The sequence below is a fragment of the Perissodus microlepis genome, chromosome 2, assembly GCF_051167445.1.
Source record: "Perissodus microlepis isolate ML-2025 ecotype Zambia chromosome 2, ASM5116744v1, whole genome shotgun sequence".
Classification (NCBI taxonomy): Eukaryota; Metazoa; Chordata; class Actinopteri; order Cichliformes; family Cichlidae; genus Perissodus; species Perissodus microlepis.
Genome location: NC_140462.1, coordinates 7,035,945 through 7,049,941, shown reverse-complemented (window position 1 = coordinate 7,049,941; position 13,997 = coordinate 7,035,945). Strand labels below are relative to the sequence as shown.

Below are 13,997 nucleotides of genomic sequence, written 5' to 3'. Positions count from 1 at the left end.
TATCCTCAGGCCTGTAGTTTTTGTTTTCTTCTGGCAGTCTCAGAGTCATCAGCTTGTTTATCATTTCTGCACATCACAGCAGCCCGAAGTGGAAACACTTTGCACCAAAAAAATATGGGCAATGTAAATGTTGGCAGGCACAGGAATGAGGAAAAAACAACTTCTGTGTGTGTGACAGCCACATGAGCTGTGCTCTTGCTTTTTCCTGTAGACACTAAATGGCTCTCTGGGGACCACAGTCACACATTTTTACCAGACTTTTATGGCCAAAGGGATAGATACCCTTTGTGTGTGCATGTGTGCGTATGCCTATTGTTTCATTGTTGTACGTGGCTTTAGTTGAAGCATGTGACTTTTCACTTGACTTGAAAAGGGCATTTATAGCTGATTTGTGAAAGGATTTTCAAATAAGGCGTGTTGTCTTAAATCACATGCTGTCCACCCACTGTCTCTTGTTTTCTCACATATTCTCTTTCTTTACAGTAAGATTTTCTGTCAGCGAGGTTAAGTCAAAGACATCAATGAGTAAAAGGAAATTCTATTGAAAATCAAGCTGATTTCTCTGTTAAAGCAGTTTTAACACTATGTCAGTAACACACCAGTAGAGTTTTTACATGACAGGAAGTAACAATAATAGAAAAGCTAAACACAAGTATAAGATTAGATGAGGTTTGGTATAAATTATGTCATGTATGGCAGTTTTACTTGTTATTTGTGTAAGATTTTTATTACAAATTACGCAGGAGGCTTCTTAGCCGGGAATATCCTTGTGTGGTTCAGTGTGATTGTGTGTAGCCACAAGCTGAATGATCAAGTATCACACTTTATGTTTCCAGCTACCAGAGGAACAGCGTAAATTACTCCCTGAGGAAGAAACATAACCGCAGATTATCTGTTCGTCAATTCCCACAAGATGTCACTATTGCTCCAAGTGATTAATTTTAGCCTTCTTGGGGGGTCTTCAATAAAGTTGGGACAGTTCTGGTCAAATATAGTGAGCAATGTGTGATAAACACAGTTTTAAGTAAAAGTTCACTCCAGTAAATGATGAGTCTGTTAATTTTGCACTGTACATGTTTTCCTTGTCTAACAATATATGGGTGTTACTCCTTTCCTGGGACAACACAGATATAACTGAAGTGGACGGTTAATTAAAAAGAGTTAGGTCAGCACTGAAAAAACTAATATTTGGGGTTGATTGTGTTATAGGTACAGTGTGCACTCTTAATACCTCATATTAATGGACTGGAAAAAAAAAGAATATTACAACTGTAATATTCACATCTCACAGGCTGAACTCTTATACAAGCTCAAAAAACATAAAAGTCAGTTATTCACCTTATTTATAAAACATATAGTTTATCTTCATTTTATTTGTTATATTACAGTTAAAACTAATCAATTTCTTGATCAACTAGATAGTTAATCAGGAAATAGACAAAACACAGTGTGTTTGGACGTTTTTCAGGAAACTACTTTTTTTAAAATGTATTTTTTAACCACATTTACGATTTGCTGTTTTTTTTTTTTTAATGTAAACAAATGTTTAATTTATCCAGTATTTCATTTGCATAAAAATGTGGATGGAATAACAAGTTTTCTTCCAGCTCTAAACTCATCATTACACATCTCTTAACAATAATTTAGTTCAGCTTAAAAAAAATCTGCGTAACTCGAACTAAAACGTATTGCCCTCTCAGTTCAGAGGAAATATGTGATGCAATCACAGAAACCCCCACCAGCTCCATCTCTGAATTTATCAATGAGGGAAAAAAGTCACTGAGTGAAAAAGGTCGGGGTTTGTCTCATGACTTTGGGGGGATGGGAGTGGTAGTCGGGGTTCAGTGAGTACACAGTAAAAACAATAATAATATTAATACGAAATATAATTAAAATGATTACAATTCAAGAGAAAATGTAGGGGATTTTTAAAAAAAAATATTATTATTATTATTATTATGAGTCTTACTTACCATCGAATTATTGCATCATTCACTATTTTGCCATATATGGATATTGGTGCCTAAAAGTAGATCATGTGAACAGGTTTGGCAATTCTGGTAATACCGCCACGGTTAGAATACATGTAGAGCGTTTGCTCCAGTGTTTACATTAAGGTCAGCTGCTCCTGTTGGTGCCCCTCTGATAGAGCCGAGCTGCGATTGGCCACATTGCTGTCAATCATCGCTGTTTACCAAACGTTGCGAGGTGGAATTTCCCAGGTTACAGCATAGACTCAGTAGACCACTTCCGCAATACATGTCTGGGCAGACGAGAGGCCACTGCGAGCTGAAAGGTACCGAGCAAAAAAAGCCACCTCTTTGTTGTTTTGGCTTGGCGTTTATCTCCGCGTTTCCAGCGATTTACCGAATCGATTACAGTCTCTGTAGAGGAAAAATAAGGGGAGTTTAGCGCCTTCGTTTCCCGCACAGTCATCTAGTGTTAGCTAGCCGACAGCTAACGAGGATGTTGCTAGCAATTTGCATGACAACAGCGAAAACTAATATTAGCTTTCTTCAGCCAATCAAGGTAGCTGTCATTTGCTAGATTGTGGTGTATTTGAGCCTGGTCTCCTGGATAGATGTGTGTTACTTGGATTTGCATTACATTTTGTTTTGTTTTGTTATTTTTTTGCTCTGCTTTTGTTCCCTTTTTCCCAGGATAAGAACGTTGTAGTTGTCATATTTTGCCATCACCATAGCTAACACATTTTTGCCATATGTCCGACTCTGTCAGGGCTCATAGTACAGCATTTGTCCTCTCAAAGTCGTCGTCGGATTTTTATTTTCCGTTCAACGTTTCGCTCATAGTCTACAGTCGTCCTGTTAGAAATGATAACTTAGAAACAGGTCGTTAGTGTCACGCTGTATAGTATAAAACAAAAAGCGGGTGGTATTAATGTCATTTGAGCATATTTGCTTTTACTTTTGAGCTCCTGTTATAAAACTTTATCTTATGTTCAAGTGTTCAACTTTGAGAGAGAGTACGAGCGTATTTGGTGATCTTGTGGTGTACCTGTTATACTTTCAAATCACCTATGTCACTGACACAATTTTAAGTCGGAACTTAAATATAACCTCACAATGTAAAAATTGCCAAGATTTCTTTTTCCAGTTGTTTACTTTTTCAGCCTGTTAGAAAACTCTTTGTTTTCTGTAAAGGTCAGCTACTCCTGACTTCTTCTGTGTGTTCTTGTGTCTCCTGCTGCGTAGCTTCTGATATTTTTGTTAAGTTAAAAATACCAGTTTGTGTCTTCTTTCCACAGTTCAGAGGACGATGTGTAGGAAGTGAGCAACTGCAATGGAGGGGAAAGGACCATACCGCATCTATGATCCAGGTGGGAGTGAGGTCAAGGCCAGGGATGAGGCTGGAGGAGGGAGCAGCTATCGGCAGCTGCTGGAGGAGAACAGCATGCTGAGAGAACGGATGAAGGGACTTAAGAGCTTAGGTATGTTTCTAAAGACTAGTTATCTCAAGTTGAAGTTAAGGCCGTGTGTTTGTGTGTCAGTCCTTTTCAACCCCTGGGGGTGTGGTGATCCTTTACCAGAGGCTTGGAAGTTTGAGGGTTCTGTGAAGTATCTAGGGTTGCACTCCTCTGGACAGCGACCTCTGACATTGTGCCTGGAATCTGCTGGAGCCATTCTTCCAGTCTTGGGGTTACAGCTCCTAATGCTCCTGTTACCACACTGCTCCAGTTTTTCTTTCAGCCACTGGTACTTTTTTGTTTTCTTGTGAACTCGCTTTCAGATCGTGCTTACCACTGGCATTACTATGTCTATCACTGCTGCATTGTGATAGACGAGGCTTTTTCTGCTCTTTGTCGTCCACCACTATGGTTAGCAGCTACACGACTGTCTGGAACTTGAAATCCCGTAGGACCTTAGGCTTGTTGTTCTCACCCATCCTTGGCTGTATCTCCCATCAAGAAGTGTGGATTTTTATTCCATATGTAGCACAGATGTTCCTGTACACCATCCCAGCCACTTGATTGTGTCGACAATGCACTACATAGTCTCCGGGGCTCCTTTGCACAGCCTTCAACTTGGGTCCTTGGACCCAGTGCTGTTATTTCCAGTGCTCTTCTGATCTGCATGTATCATATATTGACTCATGTGGCCACTCAGCCTAGTTCATGAGACCCTGAGTTGATCATCCATGTTAAGGGGAAGCAGGTAATTGGCTGGCTTGTAGTTTGATGGTGTTGTACCCTTGTGGGGGATCCTTCATGCTCAGATTGTTCTGGCCTTTGTTATCCAGTTTGGAAGAGTACCTGCTGTTAGCAGTCCCTTTTATTTGTGCTGCCAGGTGTCCATGGTGTGTTAGCTTCTTCATCTATCATCTTCAATTATTTTAGGTCTTGGTGCTGTCTAGCTCTTCATTCTTGAGGCTCGTTGCTGGATGTCTGCCTTTGTGATCTTGATTGGCACTTTTTCTGTGAGGTTGGTGCTCTTAGATCCACCAGCCACTTGGCTTTGGTGTTGTGTCGTTTCTTCCTCCCAGATGTTCTTCCATTATTTCTCCAGCCTACTTGGACTAAAAGTAGATAAATATTTTTATTATTGTGGCAGTGACATATATAAGCTCATTGGTTTTAGTGCTATTGGTAGTCGGGAGAGCTAGAGGTAGAGCTGTGTTCACATCTACAAGTATCTCCTGTGATGGGATTTTGTCAGTGAGTGAGGGGAGTTGTGTCCTTTGTTTCGGGTCTACCTTTAATTTGGTCACGATCTTCATCCTCAGCTCAGTAAGATGGAACATCTACTTCAGTTAGACTGCTCTTTTCGGCTCATTATGTCCGTAATACCACTGGATTTCCAACTTCGATGAAGTTTTTTCCAAAATTTTCTACACAGAAAGTTGAGGAGATTGTTCAGCTTGAATTCTGTAGCAGCAGAAAGTTGAACAGACATTTTAAATAACACATTTGTTATTTAAAACAAATTTGACATAGACACAAAGACAACATGTGATGTTGTAGCATCATATACTTTTGTACTCAAAACAAAATCCTAAAGTGTCATTCAGCAATTGTGGTGAAATGTAGTGAAACCTGAAAATCTGCTTTGGTCATCCAGTTAAAAACTCACATGCTAACAACGTGAATGGCTCAGTGACTAACTAAACGAGTCCTTACTTTCTCACGGCGTTTCTGTCACACGTTGTGCTGATATTTTTAGTGACAACAGGGTTTGCCGGTAGAAACAAAGCAAGATTAAGTGAAGGTGTTACTAGATAGAGACGAGCTCTCTCTAATACCTGCAGGTGATTTGCTGGAAGAGTCTCAGTCAGAGGCGTCGAGGCTTCGACAGCGAGTGGAGGAACTTGTGAGAGACAACGAAGCCCTGAAATCGTCCAGCTTCGCCGCCAGTTTGTGTATGGGAGGGCCCATTCAAACTGAGACACAAAGTAGGTTTCACATACTTAAAGGCAACGAAGAAGACTTTTCTTCACATTTTTGGATTATTACACAGTGTGGCCAGCATTTGGCTGATTGTTACCATTAATATTCATTTGGTGTATTTCAGGTAATAAACCCTGTTTACATACCACAGCTGAGCAGAAGGAGGAGCAATCGAGCTGTTTAGGAAAGACTCTTCAGCCAGAGAAGCCCAATGTAAATAATTTGTTTCTGCTTTCTGTTCAGGTAGAAATGACCCTGTTATTATTTTAAGACTAGATGTAGGCATTATCAGGGCCTAAAATATAACATCCGACTGGAGAATGTTCACTTCGTCGTTGTTTTTTGGGATCATGTTCGAGTTGTGTGTTTGTGTTTGTGTATATATATATATATATATTTTTTTATAGGATGCCATGTCAGAGTTTGAGGTGGTGAATATGGAGGGAAAGACTTCAGAGGCATTGACAGTACGTACCAGATGAATAGCTCAAATCTGTTTGAATCATATGGTTATTTTTAGCATTTGTTCTTTACCCTTTAAAAGGATATTATTTTGTATAGGTTTCTGTTTAGTGAGGTTAAATTTAATCATTCCTCTTTATAGCCATTTCCTCAATATTGGACATACATCCTTGGTGTGTTGACTCACCAAAAAACTCAATACTGGTAGCTCCAGCCTGAGTCAGTCAGTCAGGGGAAAGTCCAGGATTGTCACTGACTAGAATTACACCGCTGATTCATTCACATACTAAATCCCAGGGGATGTGTTAACAGGACACGAGGCCAGTGTTGAGGTGAACATGTTAAAACCTATGCTAGTGGCCAGCCTGTCACATATTCTAAAAAATGTAGCCAACCTTGCTATCTAAAATATATGTTGGCGAAAGTAGAAGAGCTAATTGTAGTCTGTGGAGAGTAAAAATAAACCCAACAGGACCAACTAGTTTGCCTTTCATACAAATCGGCTGCTCCCTTTCATAGAGAACGATGACTCTTACAGAATGGTGTTTTAAATAATTGAGATGTAATTGAGAACACGCTCACTGAGTCAGCTTGAGAAGAACAGGTGACTGACTGGTTACTTGTGTGGGTATCTTCAGGCCGGGTCAGCAGTAGGAGTAATTCCCCTCCTTCCTCAGGAGAACATCGAGCTAGCAAGCCAGCTGAAGAGGCTTGAGAGCTCATTCAGCATATTTGCTGAGGAGTCCAACCCAAACCAGCTGTTAGCGCACCTTGGCCGCATGGCTGTGGAGTTTCATCATCTTTCTTCGAAAGTCCAAAAGAATGAACAGAGGACCTCCCTCCTACAGGTATTGCGCACAACTACTGTGTCATAAAACTAAAAAAAATGTGACAAATCACCACAGTGCTTATTATAAATAGTGATTTATAAGTGTTGTAATAGTGCAAGAGCATTCCAAGTGTTTATACAATGATCAGTCATGTTAAAGAAAAATCTAAAATCTGAATTTTGTTATAGCAACTCGAAACTATCACGCTAAATACTACTGCTACAGCACGCTTGGCATAACTTGATGACTTTAAAAGCATTTTTGTGTGAGATTTGATGGGTCGCGAGAGTAAAACTACAGATGCAATAATACTTCGTTCGGACGGATGTGGTTTCAGAACTTGAACAGTAATTTAAGTGTGTTTTGTGGTAGAACAAGTATTCTGGAGACTCAATAACTTAAAAAAACAAAACTAAAGCTGCACGTAGTTGGTGCTCTGTGTAGAACCTCTAAAACATTCAATAAAATATTTTTAAAGTCTCACTACTTTCACTACATGGAACATTAATTTTTCCTCAAAACCTTGTGGGCAAAAAAAGTGTTATTTAATGGGATGAAAATGGGAAACTAAAGCTTGATTTATCAGATAAAACAAATGGCATTTCCTTATCTGTTAGATTATTACACGTGACTTGTAATCCAACGTAATTTAAAACTCATCATAAGTTTATCTTTGTGCCACTGGGTTGATGGCATTTCTGGATATGTGATTGAGTACAGATAATAAGAAAATGTCAGAACGGTGTTTAATATTGTCCTCTCTCGGCTTTATAGACTCTCTGCGAGCAGCTCAGACAAGAGAACAATGAGCTTCGAAAGAAAATGGAAGAGGATCATCATATCAGGAATCGAGACTTGGAACAGCTGAGGTAATGTTTCTCCTTTTGATGTGACTGTGCTACAAATAAAACAATACTATCGCTCTGACATCTTGTTCTCTTTTCTTCTGATCTGTTTTTTAACTTTTTTTTGTGGGACTGTTTTGCTTCTTATAATCGTTTGATTTTATGTCGAGTCAAATTCTCATTACTGTTAATAAAATATTTATCGCCTAATCTTTACTTTGCCCTTGATGTTAACAATTAAGCGCGCTTTCACTTCTGAAGGGGATTACTCCAGGGCTTTCTGGTGTTGTAGGTTCTTCCCATAAGGCCTCCAGTAGCTGGAGCATGATGACGGCCATGCCTTAGAATGAGACCTAGTGCTCAAACACTATCATTTTCATTTTCATGCCGGTGTAGACAGGAAAATCAGAAACTTAAGGAGTTGGTCACAGGAGCGGCAGCAGCGGCGGCAGCATCTGCGTCGCCACCTGACGCTGAAACTCCAGAGGCCAAAGAGGAGCCGGTGAAGGAGGAATCTGCGGCTGTCCGACCCAAAATGGAGGCCACCACACCGCAGAAGGTAGTTTCAGTTTAATTAAAATTGATTTATTTAAATTTGTACACATACATTATTTGCTGTAGCTTCATATTTAAAACATTTCTATGAAGTATTTTTTTTACCTAAACCAGTTTTTAATCTGTGTTCTTTTTAAAGACTTTTAATTAAATTATTCTCAATAATCTTGTGACTGAGAATTTCCCACTCGTGACCTCTTACAACGTGCGTAATGTAGTAAAGTTGTGGATTTAGGAATATTTTATGTTCCCCCAACCCCCCAGAGTGGAAAAGCTGCAGAGAAAACCCCAACTAAACCTTGTGATGTCGAGGTGTATGAAAAGAAGATCAAGCTTTTGGAGAAGCAGAGAAAGGATGTGAGTCTTGCTTGCTTACTTTCTTACTTACTGCTCATCCTCTTTTGCCATAGGGGAAAGTCTGTGTATTTTGTTTCCTACATGTTCAGTGGTGTTTGTTTCGCTTTCTGGCTTCTTACAGGTGCTGGAGGTGAACAAGCAGTGGGACATTCAGTGGAACGCCATGAAGTCACAGTTTGAGCAGAAGGTACAGTAATGACTTTACAGCTGCTGTGACGGGTGTGGGAAGGCGTTACGGTGCTCTTGACTGCTTAAAAGAATTTTAGATTTCTTTTCTTTTTTCAATTTTTTTTTTACATTTCAGACCTTTTTTTTTTTTTTTTTTTTTTTTAAACATTTTCAAAATATTGTATCACCTGCATCAGTTAGCTCTGTTTGGTCCAGTTTAGTTCAAAGAGATGTTAAATGCTCTTTTGGACTTAAAGTAAATCACTTGTACCCAGTAACAGTGATTTAACAAGTGTCAGTACAAGTGAGATACCAGTCACAAATTTCATTGGGTGTCTCTCCATAACACCACACTCAGTGATTTGTGTGTAAAATGGATTACATGCTATGAAAAGCTGAAACTGAACAAAAGAGTTCCACTGTATTCATTTCAGCGTATAAAGAAGCTAAGGTTAGTTACCTGTGGGGTTCAAATATTGTCTTAATTACTTATTTTATGAATTAAAGTTGCTTCTGGTGTCTGTAGCAACACATTTTCCAAGTGATGGTTGAATTTAGTTTCAAGTGTTTTGCCAAACTAAGAAAAAATATTACTGATCACTGAGCATCGTGACATTAATTAGGTAAAATATCATGATTTAACAGAAAAACAAGCAAAAAAAAAAACTGTGATGGGTGAAGTGACAGATGGAAAGCATTTTATAATTTGAAAAAAACTTTAACAAACAGGACTTTGAAGTTTGTGTTTATGACTTGACATAGAAGCAGCTGTGTATGTGTCTAGTTTTTTTTTCTTTCTTTCTTTCTTTTTTTTTTTTTTTTTTAAATGTGCTTGTCCAGTGGAAAAGGTGCAATCTTGCAATAGCTTGCGATCTGAACATGCTTACCACAAGGCCTGTCACACTTCAGTAAGAATTCCCCTTACCTCTCCGGTACCCGCTGACTTCCTGCTGTGGTGCAGTCAGAGGGCAGCAGAGACACACAGACGTACACACTCTCACACTGACACTCACACACCTATGTTGTGCACACCCACAATTATGTATAAACCTACATTCACACTTCGTTCAGACAGGGACACCGTGCAGCTTTGGGTTATAACCACAGAACCCTAGATATATCCATTTGCGTCACTCGGTTCGTTCACATGTTACACAAAAACAGCAGTGCGTGTTTGCAAATTTGATGGCTTAGTTTTCTATTTAGATAACATTTCTGAAGCTAATACCGGAGGGTTATTACTTAATCGGTTTTATTTATTATTAGGCACTTTATGGCAATTTATAAAAAATTGGATCTTTAACAGTGTGATCGTTTCCTAAATTAAAAGATTGCCACTTTTCCTCAGATCACAGACCTCAGACAACGGCTAGCCGAGTCACAGAAAACTGTGCTTGAGCTGGAGGCTGAGCGGGAGCAGAGGCAACGCGACTACGACAAGAAGCTGCTGCTGGCCAAGTCCAAGATTGAAAATGTCCAGGTGAGAATAGAGATGTGGAAAAGGCCAGGTGAAACTGGTCTAAATGAAAGCAGGGCACAGAGTGACTGTGGAAAAGGTGTTTTTAAAGACATGGGGTGTGCGTGCATTCGTTCCAGGGGGAGAAGGAGTGTTTAAACACTGAGACGGCCGAGCTGAAGCAGAAGATCCGCTACTTGCAGGATCAGCTGGTGCCCCTCAGCAAACAGAGAGAGTACCAAGAGAAGGAGATCCAGCGCCTCAACCGAGTGAGTGTGGAAGAGATGCAAAAAGAGCAATCGGGCGCAGGGACGTTTCTGTCAGGGTAACATTGGTTTTTGTCTTATTCAGGCTTTAGAAGAAGCCTTAAACCTACACTCACCTTCATCCTCCCAACAACCTCCTGGCCAGGGCAACTTTGCAGATGCGGCCAACAACTTTAAGAAACAGGAGCTGCTCACTCAAATTGCTGTACTTAAAGAACAGGTCAGATAAACAGAACATTTACACACACTCCTGCAGTTACGTGTGGATTTCCCTTCAGCTGCTTTTTCTTTCTTTGCACTTCAGGTAAAAATCTTTGAGGAGGACTTCAGAAAAGAAAGGAGCGACAGGGAGCGAATGAATGAAGAGAAAGAGGACTTGAGGCGGCAAGTTGAAAGACTTCAGGGTCAGATTACTAATTTGACCAATCAGGTAAGATCGTGCTCATGTAACATATATTTTTTTCCCCTGTATATAATGTGACCAGGAAAGCTTTAGCTTTTGTATAATTTTTCTGCTAGTGGCTATTCTAGCTGACCTGCCCTAATATGAGGTGCTTTATTTGTCTTGTTGTGTACTTGTTGGTGTGGCGCAGCTTCATCAGGCGCAGAACGAGTGTCAGAGAGAGCGTACAGAGAGATGTAAGCTGGAGAGACTGCAGATGCAGCATCACAAACAGGTACTGCTAGTGTTACATATACACTGAAATGGTGGATTAAAGGGCGCTGTCACACTAAGTAGGTGAAATATTTGTTCAGTGTGGCTCCTGAAAAGAAAGTGCCAATAGGCTACAGGTGGTGGTAAAGCTTGCAGACTAGTGCCCCCTAGTGACAGAATGGTGGAAGACTAGATTGACTTGACTGTAGTAGGTTCATGCCGAACGAATCACAAGAGCCTCACTGCAGCTAGCTTGTTTCGGTCAGTGCATTTGGGAGCAGCGAGGTGAATACTGGCACGCCTCAGTGGGAGGCAGAACCGCAGCAGGGTTGAAGGTCAGCAGCGTCCCGTGCCACAACAGGGGCGCTGCATTCGCTGAGAGTAGCCACAAAGCACTGATTGGGGATCACATGTGTACTTGTGATCCCTCGTAGGGGCAGCAGCAGGAAAGACGTACCTCAGACCCCACGTCAGACTCAGTGAACGGCCCGCTGAGCCCTCCCTACTGTGGTCCCTTTGTGCAGGTGGGACCGCAGGGCCTTGAAGGTTGGCCCATACACTTCCCTCCCCGGATGCCCAATGCAGCAGGCGCCGCAGCCGCAGCCGCCGCAGCACCACCCCCTGTACGAGACTTCCAACCCGTTACCCCGGTAAGGGCGCTCTAAAGCCCCTCTGTCTTTGTCTCTGGAGTGACTCTGGTTCACTGAAGAAACAAGGCTTTCTTTTTTTTCTTTTCAATTTCTCTCTTACCTCTACTTCCCTTACTTGCTGGGGGCAGCACGCTTACATTCAATAACCAATATTAGGTTATGGCAAAGACTTAAGGGCTGCTGATTGCGACGAGTAAGAATATAAATTTTAACACAATTGTTCCGTTTTTGTTTTTTTTAAATCAGGGTTTCCCTTGGCAGTTGTCATTCAATCAACCTGAGAGGGGGTTAAGAGGGGCCAGAGCAGTAGGAGAAAGTTCACGACCACCACCAGAGAATGCAGGTAAGATACAACCAGTCATATGTAGTTTATTTCTATTGCACAATACATGATGGTGTGTATTCAAACAGATGTACTCTTAAAATGTAGTGGAAAAACAATGAGCCAAACTTTGTCATTAGTTATGCTTAAAGTTCTTCAGCTCAGAGGTGTAAACTATAGTGGGGTAAGGCTTATTTATGTTCATACTGACTATTAGCAGCACTATCCGTCCATGCAAATCACCAATGATTCTTTTGAAACATGATGCGATAATTTAGTTGTGCACCTTACTTTGGTGTCCGTAGATCAGTCAGCGGCAGCAGCAGCAGCGACAGGAGCACCTGGAACAGGATTTGGAAAAAGGGAGCGACAGAACATTGACCCTGGAAAGCACTAAAGCATCACCGTACCCACTTAAAAGGAGCCTGGGTAGTAGCATGAAATCAGTTTGTTTTTGAGTTGACAAGGTGTGATTTGATCTATAATTTTCCTACTGAACTGTAGATATCCTATTGTAATGTTGTTTATACTTGCGTTTTATAAGGCTATTTGTGACGCTATTCTGAATATACACATGAAATATTGTTTAGATTTTTTTTTTTTTTTTTATCGGCAACTTTAAGTCATTTGTTAAATAGGTTGGAATAATTAACATAGATTTTTTTTGTTTTGTTTTGTTTTCCAGACAATATACCTATGTGATTGTCTATCTGCAAGTATGTGACAAGTAGTTTGTTACTTGTAGGGTCACAGGAAGCCATTCCCCAGTAAGACTAAGACTACATATACTCATTCCAGCCATGAATGATTATATAGGTACACTGAATCATAGAGCTTACAATGTGAATGTTAATTGATTTATGAGGGTTTTCAGTACCATCGATGTTATAGAACTGTCCCATAACTGTGTAACTGTTCAAAAGTTGTTGTTGAAATACAAAAATTTTGGGAAATGAATTTTGATGGTATCATACCAAAAAAAACACGATTGTGATTACTGATAATTTATTTATAACCTGCTGTTTTGATAGTTGCATTGACTAAGTGTAAATCATTGTCTTCAGTAATGCTGTTCTTTCTATGTTGTTAGTGTAATCCCAATATATTGTAGCTATTGACATTGTATGTTTGTATCAGACACAATACACAGTACATACACACTTTTTTTTTTTTTGGGTAATTTCTCCCCCATGATGATGGACCTAATCTCATTAAACACTTCGACTTGATTTGACCACTCATTCCGATATTTATGCTCACCTCACTGCATCCTGTACCACTGCACACAGCATATCCCCAACACAGTACCAAGAGATTACAGCAGCAAAATCTTAAGGCAGCAGCCGCGTCCTCATATACCTGTTATGTCACATAACCTCGCTGAGTTGTACTTACCAGTACAAAATATCCAAATTCAGCTCAAGGAGCAGAATGAGGACGATTTTCATCAGAATTCGGAGGCCGTGGTTAAACACCCAGTTACAGCAGTACAGCCACCCCAGAGGATAAAACCCTCTGTCGGGACGTCTCGACTTTTTGTTTCCATCCACTTCAACAACCAGCAACCCACACCTTGCCGACTGACCTGTGAACTGCTCTAACGCAGTCAAAGTCGCAATAACAGATAGCGGATCCACACCTCCAGGTCACACTATTAGGAAAAAGTTCAATCTGATCTCCGAATCAACAAGCCTTGCCTGTTTAAACTGAATGCCAGTTACGATTACTTAGTATAGTGTATTTTGACTAGTCAGATGAAGGGCTTCAAAAAAAAAAAAAAAAGGTTTGAAATGGCTTACTTTTATCTAGCAAGATATCAACAGGGAACAAAATCAGGATGGGCTAGAGCTGAGATGAGACATTAACAGAATTGCACTTTGAAAGGTATGCTGTAATTTATGGCAGATGTATTTTCCTGGTTTTTAGCCTTTTTTCTTTTTTTCTCCTTTTTTTTTTGCTGTAGGAAAAAAGCACATGTGAGACTTTTTGTATTTGACTGGCTTAATAAATCTATTCTAAATGTCTCATTA

The 13,997-nt window shown here is 40.3% G+C and overlaps 1 protein-coding gene across 6 annotated transcripts; it reads left to right on the top strand.

Annotated features, from left to right (window-relative positions):
* Window positions 1-2,157: 2,157 nt before the first annotated feature.
* On the top strand, window positions 2,158-13,994 carry tnip1 (TNFAIP3 interacting protein 1). 6 transcript variants are annotated; one of them, XM_084942466.1, is made up of 18 exons: window positions 2,158-2,296; window positions 3,266-3,448; window positions 5,263-5,406; window positions 5,526-5,614; window positions 5,809-5,868; window positions 6,502-6,711; window positions 7,468-7,562; window positions 7,935-8,097; window positions 8,358-8,450; window positions 8,572-8,637; window positions 9,967-10,098; window positions 10,215-10,343; window positions 10,426-10,560; window positions 10,645-10,770; window positions 10,934-11,017; window positions 11,430-11,645; window positions 11,892-11,988; window positions 12,273-13,994. In XM_084942466.1, exons 2-18 carry the CDS (start codon window positions 3,301-3,303, stop codon window positions 12,362-12,364), a joined length of 2,079 nt encoding a protein of 692 aa, XP_084798592.1. In that variant the 5' UTR covers window positions 2,158-2,296; window positions 3,266-3,300; the 3' UTR covers window positions 12,365-13,994. The 6 variants fall into 6 exon arrangements, with proteins under 6 accessions (XP_084798592.1, XP_084798610.1, XP_084798600.1 ...); XM_084942474.1 differs by having other exon boundaries at window positions 2,161-2,296; window positions 6,541-6,711; XM_084942493.1 differs by having other exon boundaries at window positions 2,169-2,296; window positions 11,520-11,645.
* The last annotated feature ends 3 nt before the right edge of the window (window positions 13,995-13,997 follow it).